This window comes from Bathycoccus prasinos (assembly GCF_002220235.1).
Source record: "Bathycoccus prasinos genomic : Chromosome_9".
Lineage (NCBI taxonomy): Eukaryota > Viridiplantae > Chlorophyta > Mamiellophyceae > Mamiellales > Bathycoccaceae > Bathycoccus > Bathycoccus prasinos.
The window spans coordinates 177,288-198,040 of NC_024000.1; the positions used below are offsets into that span (position 1 = coordinate 177,288).

At 48.7% G+C, this 20,753-nt stretch overlaps 10 protein-coding genes across 10 annotated transcripts; 4 read left to right on the forward strand and 6 right to left on the reverse strand.

The window, feature by feature from the left end:
* Nucleotide 1: 1 nt before the first annotated feature.
* Bathy09g00970 (predicted protein) lies at nucleotides 2-1,490 on the forward strand (the record flags this gene model as incomplete). The annotated part of the gene is made up of 2 exons (XM_007510826.1): nucleotides 2-1,035; nucleotides 1,115-1,490. 2 exons carry the CDS (start codon nucleotides 2-4, stop codon nucleotides 1,488-1,490), a joined length of 1,410 nt encoding a protein of 469 aa, XP_007510888.1.
* Nucleotides 1,491-1,662: 172 nt separating this feature from the next.
* On the reverse strand, nucleotides 1,663-3,450 carry Bathy09g00980 (unnamed protein product; the record flags this gene model as incomplete). The annotated part of the gene is made up of 1 exon (XM_007511192.1): nucleotides 1,663-3,450. The coding sequence occupies one exon, from the start codon at nucleotides 3,448-3,450 to the stop codon at nucleotides 1,663-1,665; it is 1,788 nt and encodes a 595-aa protein (XP_007511254.1).
* Nucleotides 3,451-4,953: 1,503 nt separating this feature from the next.
* On the forward strand, nucleotides 4,954-8,789 carry Bathy09g00990 (predicted protein; the record flags this gene model as incomplete). Its single annotated transcript, XM_007511011.1, has 2 exons — nucleotides 4,954-7,874; nucleotides 8,258-8,789. The coding sequence occupies 2 exons, from the start codon at nucleotides 4,954-4,956 to the stop codon at nucleotides 8,787-8,789; spliced, it is 3,453 nt and encodes a 1,150-aa protein (XP_007511073.1).
* A 102-nt stretch (nucleotides 8,790-8,891) lies between these two features.
* Bathy09g01000 (unnamed protein product) lies at nucleotides 8,892-9,302 on the reverse strand (the record flags this gene model as incomplete). The annotated part of the gene is made up of 1 exon (XM_007510858.1): nucleotides 8,892-9,302. One exon carries the CDS (start codon nucleotides 9,300-9,302, stop codon nucleotides 8,892-8,894), a length of 411 nt encoding a protein of 136 aa, XP_007510920.1.
* Nucleotides 9,303-9,535: 233 nt separating this feature from the next.
* On the reverse strand, nucleotides 9,536-9,949 carry Bathy09g01010 (unknown protein; the record flags this gene model as incomplete). The annotated part of the gene is made up of 1 exon (XM_007510854.1): nucleotides 9,536-9,949. The coding sequence occupies one exon, from the start codon at nucleotides 9,947-9,949 to the stop codon at nucleotides 9,536-9,538; it is 414 nt and encodes a 137-aa protein (XP_007510916.1).
* A 428-nt stretch (nucleotides 9,950-10,377) lies between these two features.
* Nucleotides 10,378-15,093, reverse strand: Bathy09g01020 (AMP-dependent synthetase and ligase; the record flags this gene model as incomplete). Its single annotated transcript, XM_007510932.1, has 1 exon — nucleotides 10,378-15,093. One exon carries the CDS (start codon nucleotides 15,091-15,093, stop codon nucleotides 10,378-10,380), a length of 4,716 nt encoding a protein of 1,571 aa, XP_007510994.1.
* Nucleotides 15,094-15,242: 149 nt separating this feature from the next.
* Nucleotides 15,243-16,012, forward strand: Bathy09g01030 (predicted protein; the record flags this gene model as incomplete). Its single annotated transcript, XM_007511016.1, has 2 exons — nucleotides 15,243-15,542; nucleotides 15,599-16,012. 2 exons carry the CDS (start codon nucleotides 15,243-15,245, stop codon nucleotides 16,010-16,012), a joined length of 714 nt encoding a protein of 237 aa, XP_007511078.1.
* Nucleotides 16,013-16,160: 148 nt separating this feature from the next.
* Nucleotides 16,161-18,559, forward strand: Bathy09g01040 (conserved hypothetical protein; the record flags this gene model as incomplete). Its single annotated transcript, XM_007511117.1, has 3 exons — nucleotides 16,161-17,189; nucleotides 17,535-18,362; nucleotides 18,419-18,559. 3 exons carry the CDS (start codon nucleotides 16,161-16,163, stop codon nucleotides 18,557-18,559), a joined length of 1,998 nt encoding a protein of 665 aa, XP_007511179.1.
* Nucleotides 18,560-18,675: 116 nt separating this feature from the next.
* Nucleotides 18,676-19,575, reverse strand: Bathy09g01050 (predicted protein; the record flags this gene model as incomplete). The annotated part of the gene is made up of 1 exon (XM_007511238.1): nucleotides 18,676-19,575. The coding sequence occupies one exon, from the start codon at nucleotides 19,573-19,575 to the stop codon at nucleotides 18,676-18,678; it is 900 nt and encodes a 299-aa protein (XP_007511300.1).
* A 60-nt stretch (nucleotides 19,576-19,635) lies between these two features.
* Nucleotides 19,636-20,586, reverse strand: Bathy09g01060 (predicted protein; the record flags this gene model as incomplete). The annotated part of the gene is made up of 1 exon (XM_007511220.1): nucleotides 19,636-20,586. One exon carries the CDS (start codon nucleotides 20,584-20,586, stop codon nucleotides 19,636-19,638), a length of 951 nt encoding a protein of 316 aa, XP_007511282.1.
* Nucleotides 20,587-20,753: the final 167 nt, after the last annotated feature.

The window sequence follows — 20,753 nt, forward strand, 5'->3', positions numbered from 1 at the left end:
AATGGTGACGACGAGATCTTCTCTCGGGGGGCGTTCTCCCTCGCCTGCTGCGGGAAACGTTGATGCGACGACGACGAGCAAAAAGAAGAATTCTGACGATGCGAGGAGCACTGAGGATGATGATAACGACGAACAACAACCGACGTTGGCGGATGTCCTTCCGTTAATTCAAGAGTATTTGAAATCGACCGGTTTGTTCTCGCGAACGGTTGCCGCGCTGAACGCGGAGACGCAACTGAAAAAAGTGAAAACTGCGTTAGAGGAGTGCAAAGAAAGCAGAGTATTAGGCGGAGAAGGCGAGACGCTGATGGAGGTGTGCAAAGCGTTCGTGGAGAGTAAACGAAGTAAACGAAGTAGAGATGATGACGAGGAGGAGGACGAAGGAGCATCGGCTGCTAAAAAGAAGGCGAAAATTTTAGGAGGCGAAAGTTCGTCGTCGTCGTCCTCGAGCAGCAGCGGCAGTTCTTCTTCTTCGTCTGACTCGGAATCCGCCGAAAAGAAAGAAGAGGCGAAGAAGAAGGAAAGCAGCTCATCGTCTTCTTCGTCTTCGTCTTCTTCTTCTTCTTCCAAGTCTGAGGAGGAAAAGAAAAAAGAGCCGTCACCGAAGTCGTCTTCATCATCTTCGAGCTCGTCGTCGTCTTCCTCGTCTTCCGAGAAGAAAGAAGAAGAAAAGAAGAAAGATTCGTCTTCGAGCTCCTCCTCATCATCGTCGTCGTCGTCTGAATCTGAATCCGAGAAGGTGAAAGAACCGACGCCTGTGAAGAAAGACTCCTCCTCGAGCAGTTCGTCGTCCAGCTCTTCCTCGTCTTCTGAATCCGAGAAGAAGGAAGAAGAGAAGAAAGAGTCGTCGTCTTCGAGTAGTAGCAGTTCGTCGTCCTCGGAGTCCGAGAAGAAAGAGGAAGAGGAGAAGAAGAAGGACTCGTCATCGTCTTCGTCCTCGTCATCGTCCAGCAGTAGCAGTAGTAAGAAAGAAGAAGGAGAGAAGAAGAAGGAGAAAGATTCCAGTAGTAGCAGCAGTTCCTCATCATCCTCCTCGTAAGTGTTGTCGCGTTGGTCGAAAAGTCGTAAAACTTTACTGATGGTTTCTCTCTCTCTCCTATCAAATCAAAAACAGCAGCAGCAGCGACGACGACGATGAACCCGCCAAGAAGAAGGCGAAAGCCTCGACGCCAGAACCGGCGAACGTGTCCGAGAAGGTGCCAGACTTCGCGAAGAAAGCGAAATCGGTCCCCGCGAAGAAAGGTCCGAACCAACCGTTTCAACGCGTGAAGAACGAAGAGTGGTTGGGACAAAAAGGCAGTTGGGACATGACGTACGAAGCGGCGTTCGGGGAGAAAGGCGTCGGGTGGAAAGCGCAGGAGGTTTTAGGGAAAGTTAAAGGCGCGAGGTTTACGCACGAGAAGAATAAGCGGAAACGATCGACGTACAGAGGCGGCTTGATTGACGACACGGCGGTGAATTCGATCAAGTATCCGAGCGATTCGGATTAATTATATATAGCAATTTAATATTTAACTCTCTCACATATTACGACGGTATTGATTTCAAATAAACATAATCTATATTAATAGTAGTAGCATTAGTAAAAGTACACATTTCAACACGCGCGTGCGCCGGGCTAAGTATTATTATTCAAAATTCTCTCCAAGTATCTCGCTAAATTCAGTTTTCGTTCGACGATTCCGCCTGCTGCGCCGCCGCAAACTTTTTCAACTTTTTCTTCTTCTCTTGCAACTCCGTGCTCATTTGTTCGAGCTCAAAATCTAACTTCCGGTTCATCGCTTTCAAGTATTTAATCTCTTTTTCGTATTCGTACAACTGATTTCTCGCCGCTTCGAGTTCGACTTTACTTCGGTCTAATTCCCAATCCGAAGGTTGAGGTCGATAATATCCTCCTCCTCCTCCTCCTCCCATGAGACTCGTACTATCACCACCACCACCGTTTAAAATCACGGTGTTATCATTCACAAAGTCCGTTTTGGTTAAATCAACAGCTCCTGTGACGGAGGACACAGTACCTGTACTTGGCTTGACACCGTTCGTAGTAACCAGGGACGGCTTTTGTTGCTGTATTTGTTGCTGCTGCGCGTTTGACGCGTTTGTCGCGACGCTTGAAATCATTCCTAAACTTGGCGCGATGTTCCCACCGCCGCTCATACCAGCAACGGAAGCATTGTTCGACGATCTCGCCGAAGCAATCGCGGCTAATTGAATCGGTACCACCACCAGCGCGGTCAAAATCGAAATCACCGTCACCACTCTTCCTTCCGCGGTGACAGCTTCAAACGGCTGGCCGATGCCGGTTAACGTCAAAAACGACCAATAAATGGCATCCCCGACGTCGCTAATCTTATCGTTTGACTCGTATTCAATGTCAAAAAACAATTCCGCGCTGATTAAAAACACGCACAAAAATTCCACCAACACCGCCACAATCTTTTCCGTGATTTCTCTGTCCGCCGCTTTTTGTTGTTCCAGCTCGATTTCCCTCGCCGTCTTGCGTCTTCGTCTCCGTCCTCTTCTTCTATTCTTTTCCTCCTCGCCTTCTTTATCTAACAATCTTAACAAACGAAACAATCTAAAAATTCTCAAAGGTCTGTACTGATTGGTCCCAGTCGCAACCATCGCCGCGCCTCCACCAATCCCTAACGTCGAATCGAAAATAAACCCAAACGTCGGCAACAAGGCCAAGAAATCAATCAGCGCCAGCGGTTTCCTCAAATATTGCAAGCTAAAATCCTCCGTCCATAACCGCAAGAAGAACTCGAATAAGAAAATCCCTTGTAAGACGATTTCCCCGTCTGCAATTCTCGAATACGTAAACAAAGGCGCCAACGAGTCCGGAAACTGCACCGGCAACACGTCGAACAACTGCAAGCCTTGCTTAATCGCTTGCTCTTCGCACGACTCTAAATACGCCACGATGCCAACGCCGACGGTGCTAAATATGATCCAAAACCCGCTATCGTCCGCATCTTTGAGTAAATCTTTAAACCGTAAGTTCAAAGGTTTCGAGTGCCACTCGATGTTCTCGAAATCCTCTCTGTTCGGGAACTCGTTCCAGTTTTGTTGTTGCGCGTAATTTTCGTCGAACGAGCCCGAGTTGAAAGATCCTCCTTGGGATTGCGAGGAGGAGGACCCTCCAGACGTACCCCCGAACGACGGGCCGTCGCCGCTGCCGGAACCGGACCAGTACGACGCGATACCTTTGTCTCTTTGTCTCTTCTTCTTTATGAATAAAGAAGAAGAATACGAAGCAGAGGCGTTGTTTTTGGCGCACATAATAAAGTCGTCTCGTCGTCGCTTTTTCCAACAATTCTTCGATTGGGGATGCGAATGATTTTCACTCGCACTCTTTATTCTTCTCATTCTTCTCACTGGTGGTGGTAAAAAAGAACACGACGACGAGGATGAAAAAGAGCCACCATCGCGGGACAGAAAGAGCACCATCTTATCACTCTTCTCTCTCTGTCACAGAGAGCAGAACGTGTACTATATAAAAGAGACGCTGGATAAAAAGAATATAAAAAAAGTGCCAAACGTAGAAAAACTGGGAAAATTGGGGGAAAAGAAAGAGAAAAAGAAAGAGAAGAAAGAGAAAAAGAAAGAGAAAGAGAAAGAGAAAGAGAAACTTTTGTATCTGTATCTAAAAAACAATTTTTTTTCATTTCCTCTTCACTTTCTCGCGCGCGCATTTGCGCGCATTTGCGCGCGCATATAATATCACTTTTTTTTTGCGTGCGCGCGCGCACGCGCGCGAGAAAGTCACACGCATTGCTTTCATCGATAGACCTCTATCGATGATAGTGGGTGGAAGGGTGGGAGCTCTTTTCTTCATCGTTTGCTTTCTTTCTGTTTTAGAGATACAAATCGAGCGTTTTTGTATCTCTCCTCCCGCATGCATGGCAGATTGAATGAATGAAAAGAGCTGGGAAAGAACGGACAAAGGGGGTTCGAGTACGGAGAGTTTTGACTTGCGCGGGCGAGTTTCTCTCCTTTTTTGTGTTCTTTTCTTTGTCGTCGTGTTATTGCATATCTTCTCTCTTCTTCATCGAAGAAGAAGTCAACGACGACTTTACATGGAGGAAAGAGCATTTTTTGGGAAAGAATTCCAACCTTTCATTTGAAACGGATTTTAGTACCGGTGGGGGAGTTTGTATCGATTAAAATCGAGAGTTCTCTCCTTTTTTTTTGGATTGAAGAAACATGTGACAACACAACGTCTCTCGAGCATCCATTTGCGATGCTCAGCCTATCATGACACTCGGCTCTCATGAGATCGATCGAAGAAACTTTGATAGGTGAAGTACGTTGATTTTTGATTGAAATATATATACCATATGTGTTTAAGTCCATATGCGTATTTTAGTCGGCGGCACTACTAAAACCCGTTTCAAAGTCTCAGTCCTGCTGAGGCGAAGTCTTATGTTTCCATGAGACGGCGTGGTGGACCGTCGCGACTCCGTTCCGCGGGGCTCGAAACATGCTTTTTGAAACCAACATATTACCCGCCACATTCTGTGTGGCATGTTTTAGAAAGTTGTAATTCCTAGTTTGCCCTTTTTTCTTCTTTCTGTGAAAAAGGAAAAAACTCTCCTTTTTGGTCTTTTCTCTTCTCTTTCTCTCTCTAATTTTTTTTTTACCCTTGTGTTTAGGGTCTCATTTAAAACCCTAAAACTAGGTGCAGTCAAAATGTCTTCTGTTGCTTTTTTGTATTCAGCAAGCCGCCAAAAAACAAGGACAAAGGAGTTTCAACTTTCTCTCTCAAATTTTTAAACTCAAACAAGAAGAATAAAAAGTCCTCATCTTTTCTCATCATCATCTTCTTTATATATATATCTTCTCTGCAGAACAGAACGCAGAGATACTCATTTCAGAGAAGAAGACGAGTGTGGCAGAGTAGTAGTGTTGAGAGCATACACTCTTTCTCTGAGATTTTAACACGGCGTAATAATGGCGAGTAACAACAACGAGGAGGATTTGACGAATAATGAATTGCGAACGCTCTTAGACGAGCAAAATCTCCACCCGTTTCTGGAGTTGATTTCAAATCTCACCTCCTCGGAGAACGAGAAACGAACTCGATGCGAGAAGATCTTCGAACTGTGCAAGACGACGCAGTTAGGTTTCACGGTGAAACAACTTTTACGCGCGTTGAGGAATCCAACGAAAGTACAGGATGAAAAAGCGAGACAAAGTGCAGAGATGAGCGCGGTTTTATTGAGGCGATCGATCGCGAACAGAGAGGGCGAGTTTACCTTGACGGAAGCGAACGGCGTGACGAGTGAAGTGGTTTCGATGGTGAAAACGGAGTTATTAAACGCGTTACGAGAAGATTCGATGAGAACGGACACGGCGAGCAAATCAATCACGAATAAAACGAGAGACGTGGTGATTGAAGTCGCCGCGCACTCTATCGACGACGAACGGGACGAGTGGCCGGAATTGTTACCGTTTATGTTTGGCGCGATTAGCGGGAACGATGCGTCGGATAAGTTGAAAGAAACGGTTCTGTTTATTTTTGGCGCGCTGTCGAACGTGTTAGGGGAAAGGTTGAAACCGCACTTGGCGACGTTGCATTCGATTTTGCAAGCGAGTTTGCAACACGCGAATAACGACGTGAGATTGGCGTCGTTATCGGCGGCGTGTTCGTTCGTAGAGGGATTGAGTTCCACGGAGGAAAGAAACGCGTTTCAGGATTTGTTGCCGCTGATGTTGCAAACGTTAGGGGCAAGTTTACAAAGCGGGGCGGAAGACGACGCGCAAGAAGCGTTGGCGATGTTTATCGAGTTGGCGGAAACCGATCCGAGGTTTGTGAGGAAACATTTGGTGGACATCGTGGAGGCGTTTTTAAGCATCATGGAAAACGAGGAGTACGAAGACGGGACGCGGTCGTTGTCGTGCGAGTTTTTGGTGACGTTAACGGAGGCGAGAGATCGCGCGCCGGGGATGATGCGAAAATTGCCGAATTTCGTCCCGAGATTGTTGAAAGCGTTGTTGGTGTTTTGCTTCGACGTGGAAGACGAACCGGAGTGGCACCAATGCGGCGACGAGGAGAACGACGACGCCGGGAACGGTGATAGGTTTGACGTCGGGAGCGAGTGCTTGGATCGCGTGGCGATCGCGTTAGGACCGAACGCGGTGTTAGGTCACGCGGCGCAGATGGTCCAAGCGCTTTTGAGCGACCCGGATTGGAGAAAGAGACACGCGGCGTTGCACTGCGTCTCGCAAATCGCCGAGGGGTGTCAAAAAGGTATGATGAAAGACGTCATCGGGTCTGCGACGCCGGCGTTGCATTTGGCGAACTCGGATCCGCACCCGAGAGTCAGATGGGCCGCGGTAAACTGTTTAGGTCAGCTGTGTACCGATCTCGGACCGAGATTGCAAAAGAAAGGGCACAAGATGGTGTTGCCGGCGTTGATGGGATGCATGGACGACGCCGCAAATCCTCGCGTGCAAGCGCACGCGTGCGCGGCGACGGTCAATTTCACCGAGAATTGCCCACCCGAGTGTATGGAACCGTACATGGACGATTTGATGACGAAGCTGCTGAGTTTGTTGAGAGCCGGGAACAAAGTCGTCCAAGAATCGGCGCTGACGGCGTTGGCGAGTACGGCGGATACGGCGCAAGAGACGTTTTCGAAATATTACGACCACGTCGTGCCGTTGTTGAAAGAAATTATTGTCAGCGCGAACACGCCAGACTATCGGATGTTGCGGGCGAAAGCGATCGAGTGCGTGACGTTAGTTGGTATGGCGGTTGGGAAGCAAAGATTTAGCGGCGACGCGATTGAGGTGATGAACATCATGCAACAATTGCAAGCGAACGGTTTCGACGCGGACGACCAAACGACCAGTTACATGTTGCAAGCGTGGACGAGAGTGTGTAAATGCTTGGGTTCCGATTTTATCCCGTATTTATCGACGGTTATGCCGCCGTTGTTACAATCGGCGCAGTTGAAACCAGACGTGACGGTGGTCAACATCGACGACGCCGACGACCAAAACGAGGACGACGACGAAGACGACGATTTGGAACATTTAGAGTTTGGCGATAAAAGAGTGTCCATTCGAACGAGTATTCTGGAAGAAAAATCGACGGCGTGTTCTATGTTGTGCTGCTACTTGGACGAGTTGAAGGAAGGTTTCTTGCCGTACATTCAGCCGGTGTGCGAAATTATGGTCCCGTTGCTCGAGTTTTATTTCCACGAAGACGTGAGAAGAGCGGCGGTGGCGTCTTTGGCAGATATCATCCGAGCCGCGAAAAGGTGCGTGGAAAAGAGATCTGGGCCGGAATGCACTCTCGATTGGTTGAAGCAAATTATCAACTACGTCGTCCCGCCGTTGATTTCCGCGTTAGGGAAAGAACCCGAGGTGGAGATTCAAGCGGTTATGTTGGAAGCTTTGGCCGAGTGCGCCGGGGAATCAGGCGAGCTCGTGAGAGAGTTCATCCCAAAGATGCTCGAAACGTTTGAAGAAATTTTGACGGAGTCGTTAGAGCGACGCGCGGAAAGAAACAAACGCGCGAGTACGGAAGATTTCGACGAAGAAGAGATGGAAGCGTTGGAGGATGAACAAGCCGCCGAAGACGAGGTGTTTGACCAGTTTGCCGAATGCATCGGTACTTTGCTGAAGAGTTTTAAGTCGAACATTTTAGCCGACATCGAACCGTTGTTGCAATCGAAGATTGCGCCGATGTTTGCACCAGAAAGGTCCGCCGAGGAACGACGCATCGCGATTTGCATCTTCGACGACGTGTTCGAACACGCGAGCGAAGGCGGCGCGACGATGAAATATTTACCAGGGTTTGCAGACGCGTGCGTCAGAGGGAGCGCGGATGCGGATTCGGACGTGCGTCAAGCCAGCGTGTATGGGTAAGTTTTTTTTCTGTATAACGAGAGATTCGTCTCTTTTTATCTGTTATTTGTTCTGTTTGTCTTTCGTTTTCTTTTTTGTTCGTTCTACATATCGGGCGCGCGCGCGTATACGTATATAGAAAAAAAACAAGCTTCAACAAAATGCGAGTGACGATACCTATGGATTCCCCTTCTTGATTCACGGGGATGGCCTGCGCTATTCGTACGCGCGATGGATACTCGTGCTGACGATAAATCCGCTTTAACGCCCTGACGCATATTAGTACTGAATCTCTGTTTTTTCGTATTATACGTATTTTGCTTTTTTTCGCGGAAGAATCGACGACTCTTTTTTTTTTACGCGACTGACCCACAACGTTTTTCCTTTCCTTTCAAAACAGGCTCGGATTGATGGGTCAAACTATGGGCCAAAACTTCACTCCGTACGTTCCGGGTGCGTTACAAGCGCTCGCTGCGGTCATTCAAGATCCAGCAGCGCGGGAGGACGAAAACATCACGGCGACGGAGAACGCCGTCTCCGCTTTAGGTAAACTCTGCGAACACCAAACGCAAAGCATCGACGCGAAATCAATTTTTCCGTCCTTCTTAGCGTGCTTGCCACTCACCGAAGATGCGATCGAAGCGAGAGCCGTTCACGCGCAGCTCGCGAGATTGTTACAAAACGACACTTATAAATCTTACTTGTTGGGAGAAAACAACGAGAACTTAGCGAGAGCGATTTTGATTTTTGCCGAAGTTATGCCCACGGCATCCAGTAGCGATAAAGTTCGATTGTGCGATCAAGAAACGGCGATGGCAATGAAGAATACTTTAGTACAAATGCAAAGCACGATGCCTGGAGATGCGTTAGCGGCGGCTTTTTCCGCGTTAGATCCGCAAAAACAGGCGGCGTTGCAAGCGTGCATGGCTTAATAACAACCTTTTCATTATATAATATACTATGAGTATATCAATTTTAATAACAATAATAAAGGAATGAATTAATAATAAATAAGTATATCTGTGTTCTTACCACTACGCGCGGTTGTAAGACTTCTTCGATCGTACCAACCATTCCGGCTTACTCTTCTGTTGCCAATCGAACGAATCGTCCAGCATTTCGGGCTTAAAATCTGGGAGCTCGTGTACCGCTTTCCCGACCGAATTTCGATTCTTATAATCCAACATGTCCGGGTTATCGCAACTCACGCTCACCCCGCACGTGCCGACTTTGATATCTCGATTTCTCGTATCAAACGCAGTCAAGCCGTAATCCATGTTCAAGCGAAGTTTCAGATTTTTGTACGGCACGTCGGTCAAGATCGCGATTTGTTTCTTCACTTCCGAGGGCGAATCGTGTTCGCGCAAATCCAGATCCAGGTGGTTGATTTTCCCGGCAGTACCGTTCGGAGTGTCGAAGTAACACTCGACTCGAGTGAGAACCATATTGGTAAATGAAGGGTGTTCGTATTTCAAACGCGGATGCAAGCCAAACCCAGAGGCGTAAAGTGTGCGTGTCGTTGTATCGCGAACGAGGGAGATTTTTAAGAGTTTTTTTTTGTCTGTTTTTGGAAAAAAATGCGTTACGAATATATTAAGACTGACTGAGAGGCTCGCTGGCTGGCTTATAATCGGCTTTAATAAAAGACATCTATCTCTGTGTTTATCCACACGTTTCATCATCCTCTCATCGCTATCAATATCAACGCCATCGCGGCGTTTTCCCTTGCCTCGTCTACCACGATCGGGGTATCTGTTTCTTCTTCTTCTTCTTCTCCTCGTATCTTGCTCTTCTCCTCTTCTTTCGCGACTACCTTCGCGACGAGCGCTTTTGAGGAATTCGCTCGCTCCATCGCCGCGTCTACGATGCAGCACGTGCTCGTGCTCGAGCTGCTTGCCGTTGTCGTTTGTATCATCGTGGTCTTCTTTTCCTTCTTCTTCTTCTTCTTTGCTTCTTCTTCTTCTTCACCTTCTTCTTTTTCTTTTCTTCTTTTATATTTCTTGGTCTCTCCTCTTCTCATTCTTCTCAAGCCTTCGCGGCAATAATCTAACTTTCTGATTTCTTCGGCTGTTTTTCCCAACCGAGCGGTCATCGATCGCTTCGACAGTCCAGCCTTCGCTAAAACTGGGTCGCAGTTTCGACTGAGGAGAAAAGAGAGGAGGAATGAAAACGCGGTCAGACTTTTGCTTTTTAATTGGAAACTTCAAATCACATGATGATCCCGAATGTCACTTCAATCAATTAGAAAAAAACGTACGAAAACGCGCGAAATGTTACATCATTTACCATCCGTGGCCGCCGTGTTTCTTACACTCGGAACATCCAACCGCGTTGTTGTTCTGTGCGAACTTTTTGATCGCGCGTTGCACGATTTGCTCGGTCGTCATCTGAGAAAGGAGATTGCGCCTTTTCTTCATTTTTTTCAGACAATAAAAAGTGGAGAAAAAAAAGGCGTTTTGATGAACAGAAGAAGAGACTTTAACAGAAAGGAGAGAAATGTTATACTTTTCGTTATATATATTAAAGATCATTACGAGCGCCAACGCCAGCCGCACTTTCGGCGACTGCACGTTTTTTCTCGAGCGCGGAGACCAAGTCTCTCAGCGTCGCGCAGTTGGCGACGTCGGCGACGGTTACGGAGGCGGATTTATCTTCAGAGTTGATCAAGCCGACCAGAATAGGTAATCCGACGGAAACTAAACCAATCTCATCGAACGAATCGTCCAAAGATATGTCGCTTTCGACACCCGTGAGCGCTTTGACTGCGTTTCGGACTATACTCTCTGGAGTCGCGCTCTCTATCGCGACGGAGCCGGAGACCGATCGGCTCGGCCAGAATATGTTTTGGAAAAAGTTCATCGTTTTCACCCAAAGGAGAGTAAGGTGAGAATTCAACGCGCGGTCGATAAATGCGCTAAAGATGGTGACTAAGCCAACGACGAAGAAGAACTCGTACCACGCGACAGGAAGCGGCTGCGGGCTGAACCAGTAGTATTCTTTCGGGTACGCCCACCACGACCACGCGTCGGAGTTTCCTAAATCGACTTCCTTGGATGTGACGTTATTTCCTGATCGCGTCGCCCACCAGTACCACTGTCCGATGATTTGATGGAAAAGGAAGCACCCGTACGAAGTTGGTGCGAGCGTTTTACTCAGCACGTTGCCTTCGAGAAGTCGACCAGTGATACTACCCCGGGGCACGGCAAGAAGAGCGATCCAAACCGCGAGTAAGGGTGAGTATAAACGCGTAATCATTACCGACCACACGTACCGTTTGATTCCGGTATCCCACAGATGATGCTCGTCCGGGTGCGTTTTCCACATTTTGCCGACCAGGGTCGTCGGGTACGGCCAATCGATGTCAAAAAAATGCGCGAGGTGGAAAGCGAAGAACGCGAGCGTGAGACAATCTGCCATTCTCCCGTAACGTTTTCTATCGTGACTCTCGTTCGGCCTGACCGCGTCGTACCAGAAGTACGCAACCATACCGCTCCCTACAGATGGTACCCAATATGGCGGAAACATCATCGTCGATAAGGCGTATATGTTTTGTAAATTCTTTTCCCAACTCTTGGACGAGCCTAAATCGTCGTAGTCTTGCCAAGAAGGCAAGGCGTAATACACGCCAAGCAAAGCCGCCGTGGCGAATATCAAGAACGTGTATACGAGACCCCATTTAAGTATCGCTTTAGTATCGCCTCGAACGCGACACAAGGCGTTGTGCATCCAAGGGAAAACCACGATTATGAAGTAGTAAACGCCGTTGAACCACGTATAATACATCATCCACGATGACAGGAGCCATAAAGGAAACCATGTTTGAAATCCAAACGCAAAAACAAAAATTGTCATGATCAACCACGCACCGTATGGCATTTCAACAGGACTCGTGTGGCACTGCGCGGCGGCGCCAGAGGCCAGGGTCATAGTCGAATTGTGCGGCTGCCAGCTAAATTCGTCGCTGAACGTATTTGGGCGACAGACAACTAACATGTTGATTAAACCAAACGCGAGCGAAAGTAAATATAACGGCATGAGCGTCTGAAATCTCGAGTTATAAAACGATAGCCACGTTCCTTCACGAACCTCTTTGCCGTTGAGCGCCGCCGAGAGCGTAAAGCCGCCGAGGACAAAAAATACCGTCGCTGGAAAGTAAAACGTCGTCGCTTTTGCGGACCACCAATATGGACCGTAGGTCAACGGATTCCTCTCGTCCTCCCCTTGCCAAACTCCGCCGATGTGATTAAACATAACCCCTACGGCCATACAGTATCGAAGACCAGCGAGGCCGGAAGAGATTACCGCCGGTTTCGCACTCCCTCCTTTTTTGCGACTGCATGAGGACACGAGGTTTCGTTGCGCGATGTTGAGGTGATTGGCGAGACCGGCGCGCTTATACTTTTTCGTGGACGTCTTGGGTAAGTCGTCGTCTTTCACAATTTTCCAATACGCGGGATTTTCGAAGCGACTGAGTTCTTTCGACGCCGTGGTCATTTCACGAATAGAGCGAAGCGATGCGTCTATATTAGTAACGTCATCTTTGAGGACAATCGCGACGCCGACTTCCTCGCCCCATAGAGGAGATTCCACTCCGAATACGACGGCGACGTGGACGTCTGGGTGTTTTGCCAATACAGCTTCGACTTTCAGTGGACTGACTTGTTCGCCGCCGCGCTTGATAAGTTCTTTGGACCTACCGGTGAGATAAATGAAACCATCGCTGTCCATCTTTGCTATATCCCCAGTTCTTAAGTATCTCTTGTCGCCGAGATAAAAAAACGTCTTATTATTCGCCTCCGCTGCGTCTTTATACCCGGTCATGACGTTATCGTCGCTAATGACGAGTTCACCTTGCGTTCCAAACGGAGCGGTAGCTCTGCAATTTAAATCGTTCACGAGCGCGACTGAACAAATCAGCGGCTGGCCAACTGTATTTGGACGTTCGGCAAGCTCGAGATGAATGTTTTTACCCGATATAGGCATTTGCTCCGACATAGAGTATGTCGGAATTATTGGAACGTTCCAGAACGCTTGAAGTTTTTCCGCGTCCGCTTGACTTAACGCCGCCGCGCCAGATCGAATAAACCGTAACGAGTGTTTGGGTTTCGCCCCTCGCGAAATCGCTTTGCCGTATTGCAACACGGCGATGTGAATAGTTGGAACAGCAGAATACCACGTCGGTCTCAACGTGTTGTCAGTAACGATGGTTTCGTAAAATACTTGAGCGTCGAATTTGTGGCAACAAATGACGGAGGCCTTCGACGCTACCGTCGCTAAGATTGAACACGACAAACCACCGATGTGGAACAGCGGCATCGCATTGATACACACGTCAGCGGAGGTGAGTTCCAACGAAGCTGCTAACTCGCTACCGTTCGATGCGAGCGCTCCAAGTGTGAGTGGAACAACCTTCGCTTTCGATGTCGTGCCGGAAGTTCTCAAGAGTAATCCTACCCCTTCAGCGGCGTTGACGAGTGGCGGTTCCGACGGCAAAATATCTTCCTCTTGTTCTGGGTAAAACCAGCCCGCTGGTTTATCCCCGGCAGCGATGACGTACCATTTTATAGGAATGTTTGCCTTTGTGGCTGCTTTTTCTATCTCAGCAGTATCCGCATCTCGAAACAGAGCAACTAGTGTTACTTTACATGACATCATGGCTTCAAGCGCGTCCGCTTCTGTGATCCCTGGATCCAAAGGAACCGCCACGCACTGCGACGCCACGGATAAGAACGCGCTCGCTCCAACAGCTCCAGTTGGAACGTTGTATGCGACGACGGTGCTTTGTGTCGCGCCGATTTTGCGCAAGTCACCTTCGCCTGTCGTGATAAAATCAATCATCGCGCCATACGACATGGGCGCGTGCGAGGCGTCCACGTCTCGAAGAAGCGGCGCCGACGCCGGCGCGGCCCGAAGCATTTCCAATATACCTTTAAACCGACTTTTCCTGACGTTTACGTCAGCGTCGCAATTCGCAACTGAGCATGCGTTGCGAATAAAATTAAGCGCGTGCCCACTTGGGGTCGTTCTCGTCTCGACGGTTTCGTCTCGAGGTACGGCATTCAATCTTTTGACCGTCGAGAAGGTAGTGTTACTATTCTCTGTTTCGCCTTCGCCGCGTTCCATCACGTCGTCCTCCGAGACGTTCCCGCGCCGTCTGTCTAATCTTTCTTTGTCTGACGACCCGTGCGTGCTATCGCCGCGCAAAAACATCTCGTTGCCGCGATGGGTGACTTTCCTTGAAAGCGCGCGATGGAGCACATTTGCCACCGCAGTGTTTCCAATTTTCTTCGGACCGTCTTCTACCGCCAAAGACAAAGAAAGCGCGTTTTTCAACCACGCGTCGTATTCCGCGTGGAACCCTTCGTCTGACATGATCGACTTTGGCACGCCGTGTCCTCCATCAAAGTACAAGCAGTGGCGCACGAGTTGTTTCGACGATGGCATCTTTGCTTCGAACAACTTCATCAACCGTTCACCCTGCGGCTTCCGCTCGTCTTGAAGCCCGAATATGTGAAGCGACGGCAGAACGTCCTCGTCGTCGGCGATACGTTCGCCGTCGTTCACCAAACGTATCCCCAACGCCCTCTCCGCCACCTCAATCAGCCCTACGCTCGCTCCACACACCACCGTCGCGCTCTTCCACAAAAACACGTCCCCTTCCACGCCCAATTTCTCCAAAACCTCCCTCCTCGACAACAACGCGACGAGCGCTCCGCCTTGCGAAAATCCAACCGCGCTGGCGTACGGCCCGTGTTTTCTCACGAATTTCACCACGTATCTTAACGCTTTTACCAGATCCTCCTCTTTACCCTTCCCATCAATATCATCGTTATTGATATCGTCGACCCACGAAAACCAGGGACCTAAAAACATCCCTTCCGTGAGTTCATCCGACGCTTCGTTGGAATGTTTTGTCCCCTTGATTAGGTGTATCTGTTGAAATTTGGTATCTAAATTCAAATGCTTCGCGTGTTCTTTGCTCACGCGCGCGTTTGACCGCCAGCCGTGCACGAAGAGGCACTTTCTTTTATTCTTTTCATTATCATTGTTTTCCTCCGCATCATTTTGTCCTCGTCCCGGAGTTAAAGACAAACTTGTAAAGATGAAGAATCGTTTCACCAACGAAGGTGATTTGCTCATTCCCCTACGAGAGGAGGACGTCTTCTTTTCCTCGCCGTGAAAGTCAGCGTCTTCTTTCTTGTCGTCGTCGGCATACTCGTCATCGGTATTTGTCATTTTTCAAAATCCACCGCCGAAGCGAGGATAAAGAATGTCGCGTATGCGTGGTTTGATGTAAAATATCTTTGGCGTATTATTTAAATATGACTGTGCATTGAAGTTCGGCATTTCCATTTAACTTAGCCGTATAAATACCTACCTATTAAATGAGCGCAGGCGCGAACACCATCGCCGCCACGCGACACCAAATTTCCTCGAACAACATTAACGACAAAATGAAAAAGAAAATTAAACTCATATTACTCCCTGGCATGGGATGTTGTCCGGTGAAAGAATCCAATTTCTACGGGTGGTTGGAGACAAAAATACGAACGGATGCACACTTGCGCGAGAGGTTTACGCTGGATTTAAGAGACTTCCCCGATCCACACTTATGGTATTTCTTTGAATTACTTATTATTCTCTCCTTTTTTGATGATGACGCGTTAAAACTGATTCGAGCGCGTGTATGTGTTGCCTGCATTTGCTGACCTTTTGTTCCCCATTTCTCTTCAGTCTACAGTCCATCTGGCTCCCGTTCGTGCGCGATGCACTCGCAGCGGACGAACATTCCATCCTCATCGGCCACAGCTCCGGCGCAGTCGCGTGCGCCAGATACGCGGAGAAATACAAAGTCAAAGGCATATGCGTCTGCGCTGGGTACGACGATGACCTCGGCGATGCGACAGAAAGAGCATCCGGCTATTTCGATACCCCGTGGGACTACCGCAAAATACAGGAGAATACTCAGTTCCGCGTGTGCTTCGCCGGCGCGAGAGATCACCTGGTCCCGATTGATGTGCAGAGAAGGTTCGCGAAAAACTTGGACGCGAAGTGCGTGGAGTTTCCGGAAGGTGGGCATTTCTTTACGCCGACGTTCGAGGAGTTGATGAGGGAGATTGAGAAGGCTTTAGATGAGACCGAGGACGAGACCTGACCTTCGAGTTGTTTGTGGCACCTCAAAGCTTTGTCCAATCCCTCACTAAAATAAGAAGAAGAAGCGCAAACGCACAGTAGATTATAGAAAACAAAATGACCACGATTTGCAAACTTAGCAGTACTTACTAAACGCACGCGCGTACATAATGGACGTCTTTGATCTCTCGAATACGTTGAAAATCTCTAAAATCGCGCTCGATAGCGCGACCATTCTCGTCGCCGATTCCCCTAACGGAGGAGATCAAACGCTTCCCGAAGAAGACGATAAAGATGCGAACGCGAACATCGCTGCTCAACAAAAGCAACAACAGAGGAAAGGGAACGTCAATTTATGGAAAGATCTCGGTTTCTCGTCCCCTCAGGAGTGGCATCGGGAAATGAAAGGCGATCTGTATCGGTACAATCGGAAGCGGCAACTGGAGGGGAAACGAGAGCTTTCGGAAGTCGAATTTAAGGAAAAATTTGACCCGCGAGCGCGCGAGAAAAGTACTAAAGAAAGCGACGGAGACGAGTCCATCAGTGGAAGCGGAGAGGATGATTTGAGCAGCAGCAGTGATGATGAGGATGAGGATGTTTCGAGCAGCGACGGTGAGGGTGAAAATGAAGGTGATTTCATGCACGACGCTGTTCGAGCGAAGGAGAAGCGGATGATGAAAAGAAAGGAGAAGAAAGAGTACGAAGTCGCGGCGACGGAGAAGACATCCGAGAGTGGCGCGAAGATTGTGTTTCAAGAAGAAGGGGAGGAGAAGAAGTGTTTCGCGATGTACAGAGCGATTTTGCTACCGGATGATGTGGACTTTAAAGGGAACGCGGCATCGGCGGAGGCCAATCAGACGGTGGCCGAGGCGATGCAAAATTTACGGCGAGATCGAGAAAAGCCGTGGGTAGTTATTTTAGCGAGAGGAGGACACTTTGCCGCGGCGGCGTTTGACGCGAGGAAAGTGTTTCACGGACAGAGTGCGAACGCGACGATCGCTTCGACCGAGTCTGTTTTGAAATCGAAAACGTTTCATCGGTACGTCGTTCGCGCGAAAGCCGGAGGGAGGCAAAGCGTGAAGGATCAAGGCGGGAAGACGATTAAGAGCGCGGGGAGTTCCATGCGACGCCAAAACGAAATTTCTTTGGTGAGAGACGTGACAAACGCGATGGAGAATTGGAAAGAGGAGTATTTGAACGTGCGTTTTTTCTTCGATTTTATTTTCTTCTTTCTCGTCGTTTGTGAAGAGTTGGTACTTTTTTTTCCGGGTGATGGATACAACTACACCGGAGAGCGCGCGTTTTAAACGTAACGCGCGCTTTTTTTAAGGCGAAACATTTCGCGGCGATTAAGCTCGCTTTCCGAACGCCTTTCGCGATGATGGAAGTATAATTATGAGTTCTGACGGAAGAAAATACTACTCTTTTTATCTTTGTTTATCTTCTATCGTATTATTCGATTGTATCGTTTGAGAAAAAAACTGACGACTTTTAATGTATTCTCTCGCGGTATCGCGCTATTACGTACATATACATACGAACAGGAAGCCGCGAGGATATTCATCTCCGTTTCAAAAACAGACGCGCGAACGTTATTCGATAATAATATTTTGAGTAAAAAGGACCCGCGCGTGAGGAAAACGCCGTTTATGACCGCTCGACCGACGTTGAACGAAACGAAACGAACCATCGCGAAGTTGCTCTCGGTGACCACGACCGGGATTGAAATCGTCGAAAAGAAGAAGAAAGAAGTGAAAAAAACGAGGAGAACGACGACGGAGAGTAAAAGTAAAGTAGATTTAGAAATGCAAAAGCAATTAGAATACGAGCAACAGCAAGCCGCGAAAGCGAAGAAAATCGTGGAGACTCCGGAACCAGAACTCCATAAGGCTTCGCGAACTGGCGACGTTGACGCGCTGACGCAAATGCTTGAATACGCGTGTTTGAATCCTCAAACTGGTGATGATGGTGCTGCTGTTGATCCTTCCGTTCCGTGGCGTGGTAAAACCGCGTATCTCGTCGCAAAAGACGGCGAAACGAGAGACGCGTTTCGGAGAGTGTATTTCAAGTACCCGGACGCGTTTGATTGGGAATCGCGGTGCGACGTTCCTTCTATGCTCACGCCGGAAATGGAACTAAAACGAGAAGAGAAGGAGAAAGACTTCGAGGAGAAGAAGAAGAAGAAAGAAGCGGAAAGAAAGAAGGCGTTAAAGACGAAGAAGAAAGCGTCCGCGTCGGCGTTGTTAGCGGCGGAGGAAGAGAACATGAAAGCTGCCACCGGCGATAAGAAATCGCCGTCGTCGGTCGCCACGAGCGCAAAAGACCTTCTCGCGAGCGAAAAGAATGCCGCGGATGAACGTCGAACAACAATGGTGCGTCGCTTATTTCTTTCTCCGATCATCTTCGCTCAAAATATTTTATCGTACAGGCTCAGGCGGCGGAGAGACGCGCAGCAGCAGCAGCAGCAGCAGCAGCGAAAACGGCCCGCCAACAGCAACCGCCGCCAACGAAAGGCGTCTTCGAAAGCGATAGTCGCGGAACGATCGGAGGAGGAACAAAAGGCGTTTAAAGAAGTCGTTTTCAAACTAGGATTCGCAGCATTTGCGTTGGTCGCGCTTTCCAAGAGCGTTCGCGAAGGAGCGAAGAAGAAGCGGGAGTGGAAATAGAAATACATAGATTTTTATACTAACTAGCATTTAGAAAACTCCGGTGTGTATCTAAGCTATTGTCCTCTTCCAGTTCCTCTTCCTCCCAATCCGAGAGTTTGGCTACCCTTCTCGCCGCGATGTTCGATTGCAAAGGCGGAAATCTAAAGACGCACACGTCGTCGCTATAATACAACACCGGAAACGCACCCAACTGTTCGATGAATCCAACCGTTCCCAATTTCTGAACCATCTTATCAAAAGCGTCCGCTTCTACCGTCTCGTTTGGAGACGTCGTCGGTAACTCTGCCCCTAACGACACCCAAAAGTCCGTAAACTTTAACGACACCTCCTCCTTCTCGCTGGCGGACTCCTTCAAACTCCCGCTCGCGCACCACCAACTTTGCGTCTCGAACGGTTTGTTCGTCGTCAGCGAAACATCGCTCACGATTCTATTCTTCTCTATCGTGTATCTCAGCGGTTTCGCTTTCACTCCTATAGGTCTGCTCAATCGTTCGATGTGCGGCGCGTAAAACACCTCCCACACACCATCCGCTTTGCCGTTTGACAAACTCATTTTCTTCCCGTTTCGTTTCAACTTGACTAAAGTCTCCACGGCGTCGTCCACTTGTTTTGACCGCTCGTATAAGTCGCACCCTTTCGTGTTTCGAGGTAGGCTCAAATCTAAGGCGTCGTCTGTGCTGGCGAGGATGATTTGTAAAGCTCGTTTTTCTTTCTCATTCTCGTCTGAATCGTCGTCGTCGTTATCCAAAGCGTCAGCGCGCAAAGATGCGCGCAGAAACGCCGCCGAACTCCCAAAAAGCAACGCTCTTCTGCGAGAAAAGGAAGACGATGACGGTGAGGAGATTTTAGTTACTCTTCGCGACGAGGACGAGGACGTCGTCGTCGTCGTCATCGAGCGCATTATTCTTGTCGTCATATTTAGTGACGTTTTGCGGGAAATACTATTACATAACAACTTCATGGTCGATATACTACATTAAACACTCTCGATGGCTTTAACGCACTCGGCGACTGATTTACCCTCTTTCATGGCTTGGCATAACTGCTCGTACGATTTCTCGTTATCGGTGATGATTCTCGCGGCTTTGTACACCGCCCACCGCGTGACGGATTGTTCTTTTTGAGCGCCGAGTTTAGGTTCCGTTTTGTTCATCGCTTTTTGCAACGAGAACAAGTCCGCCTCTTGCCCGGCGACTTTTTCGAAATATTTCGCCTCGGCGGCGACGCCAGACATGGCGACGACGGCTAACGCTTCCATTTCTTCCGTTGTAATGACGCCCGCTTTACCGACTAACTTTTTCTCGATCTTCGCCTCCAAGAGTTCCACGTGCATCTCCATCAAGCCCAAGGAGTAGCTGGATACGGGAATACCCGAGAGGTAAGCTATCAAGAAATGCGCGGCTTCGTGTTTGACGATTCTTTCCATGTATTCCGGGTTGAGTCTCGAAACGGTGTCTACGCCAACTTTAAGTAAACCAGGCGCCGTACTCCCGACGGCTAAAACGACGAGCGAAACGCCGCCCATCAGATAACTCCCAAACGCGCCCCAATCCCCGGGTAAAGTCACCCCAATGATCACCGCTAACAGAGACGTCGTCACGGTTACCGTAACGATGAAGTTAAAATCCGCATCGTTGTTCGGGGTGCCGATTTTCGCGTCCACGTCGGTCAAGCCGACTTCCGTAAACGCTCGCGGGAAGACGTTTTCGCTTTGGATTTTTCCAAGAGAGTTCCACTTGGAAATCGTTTCGTTTTCTTTCATTTCGTTCAGGAGTGATTTCACGGGTTGTTCGGCCATGCGAAGCGCCTCTGGACGCTCCGAAGGTGGTAAATCTTTTATTTTGGAGAGGGTTTGTTCCAGAGTTTGGTAGGAACTTTGAACAAAAGGTGAGGTTGTTCTTCTCGTTGATATCCTCGTCGTCGCCATTAATCTTTGCGTTCGGGAAGAATTCGCCCCCTGGTACTTTCTGCGCGCAGCCAATGCGCTGCTGGTATTGCTGCTGCTCGCGAGAATGGAGGAGAAGGTCATGATGAGATATTCTTACTTTTTGTTCTGGTTTTTGTGCTGTTGCGCGTGGTATTAATCGGATTCTT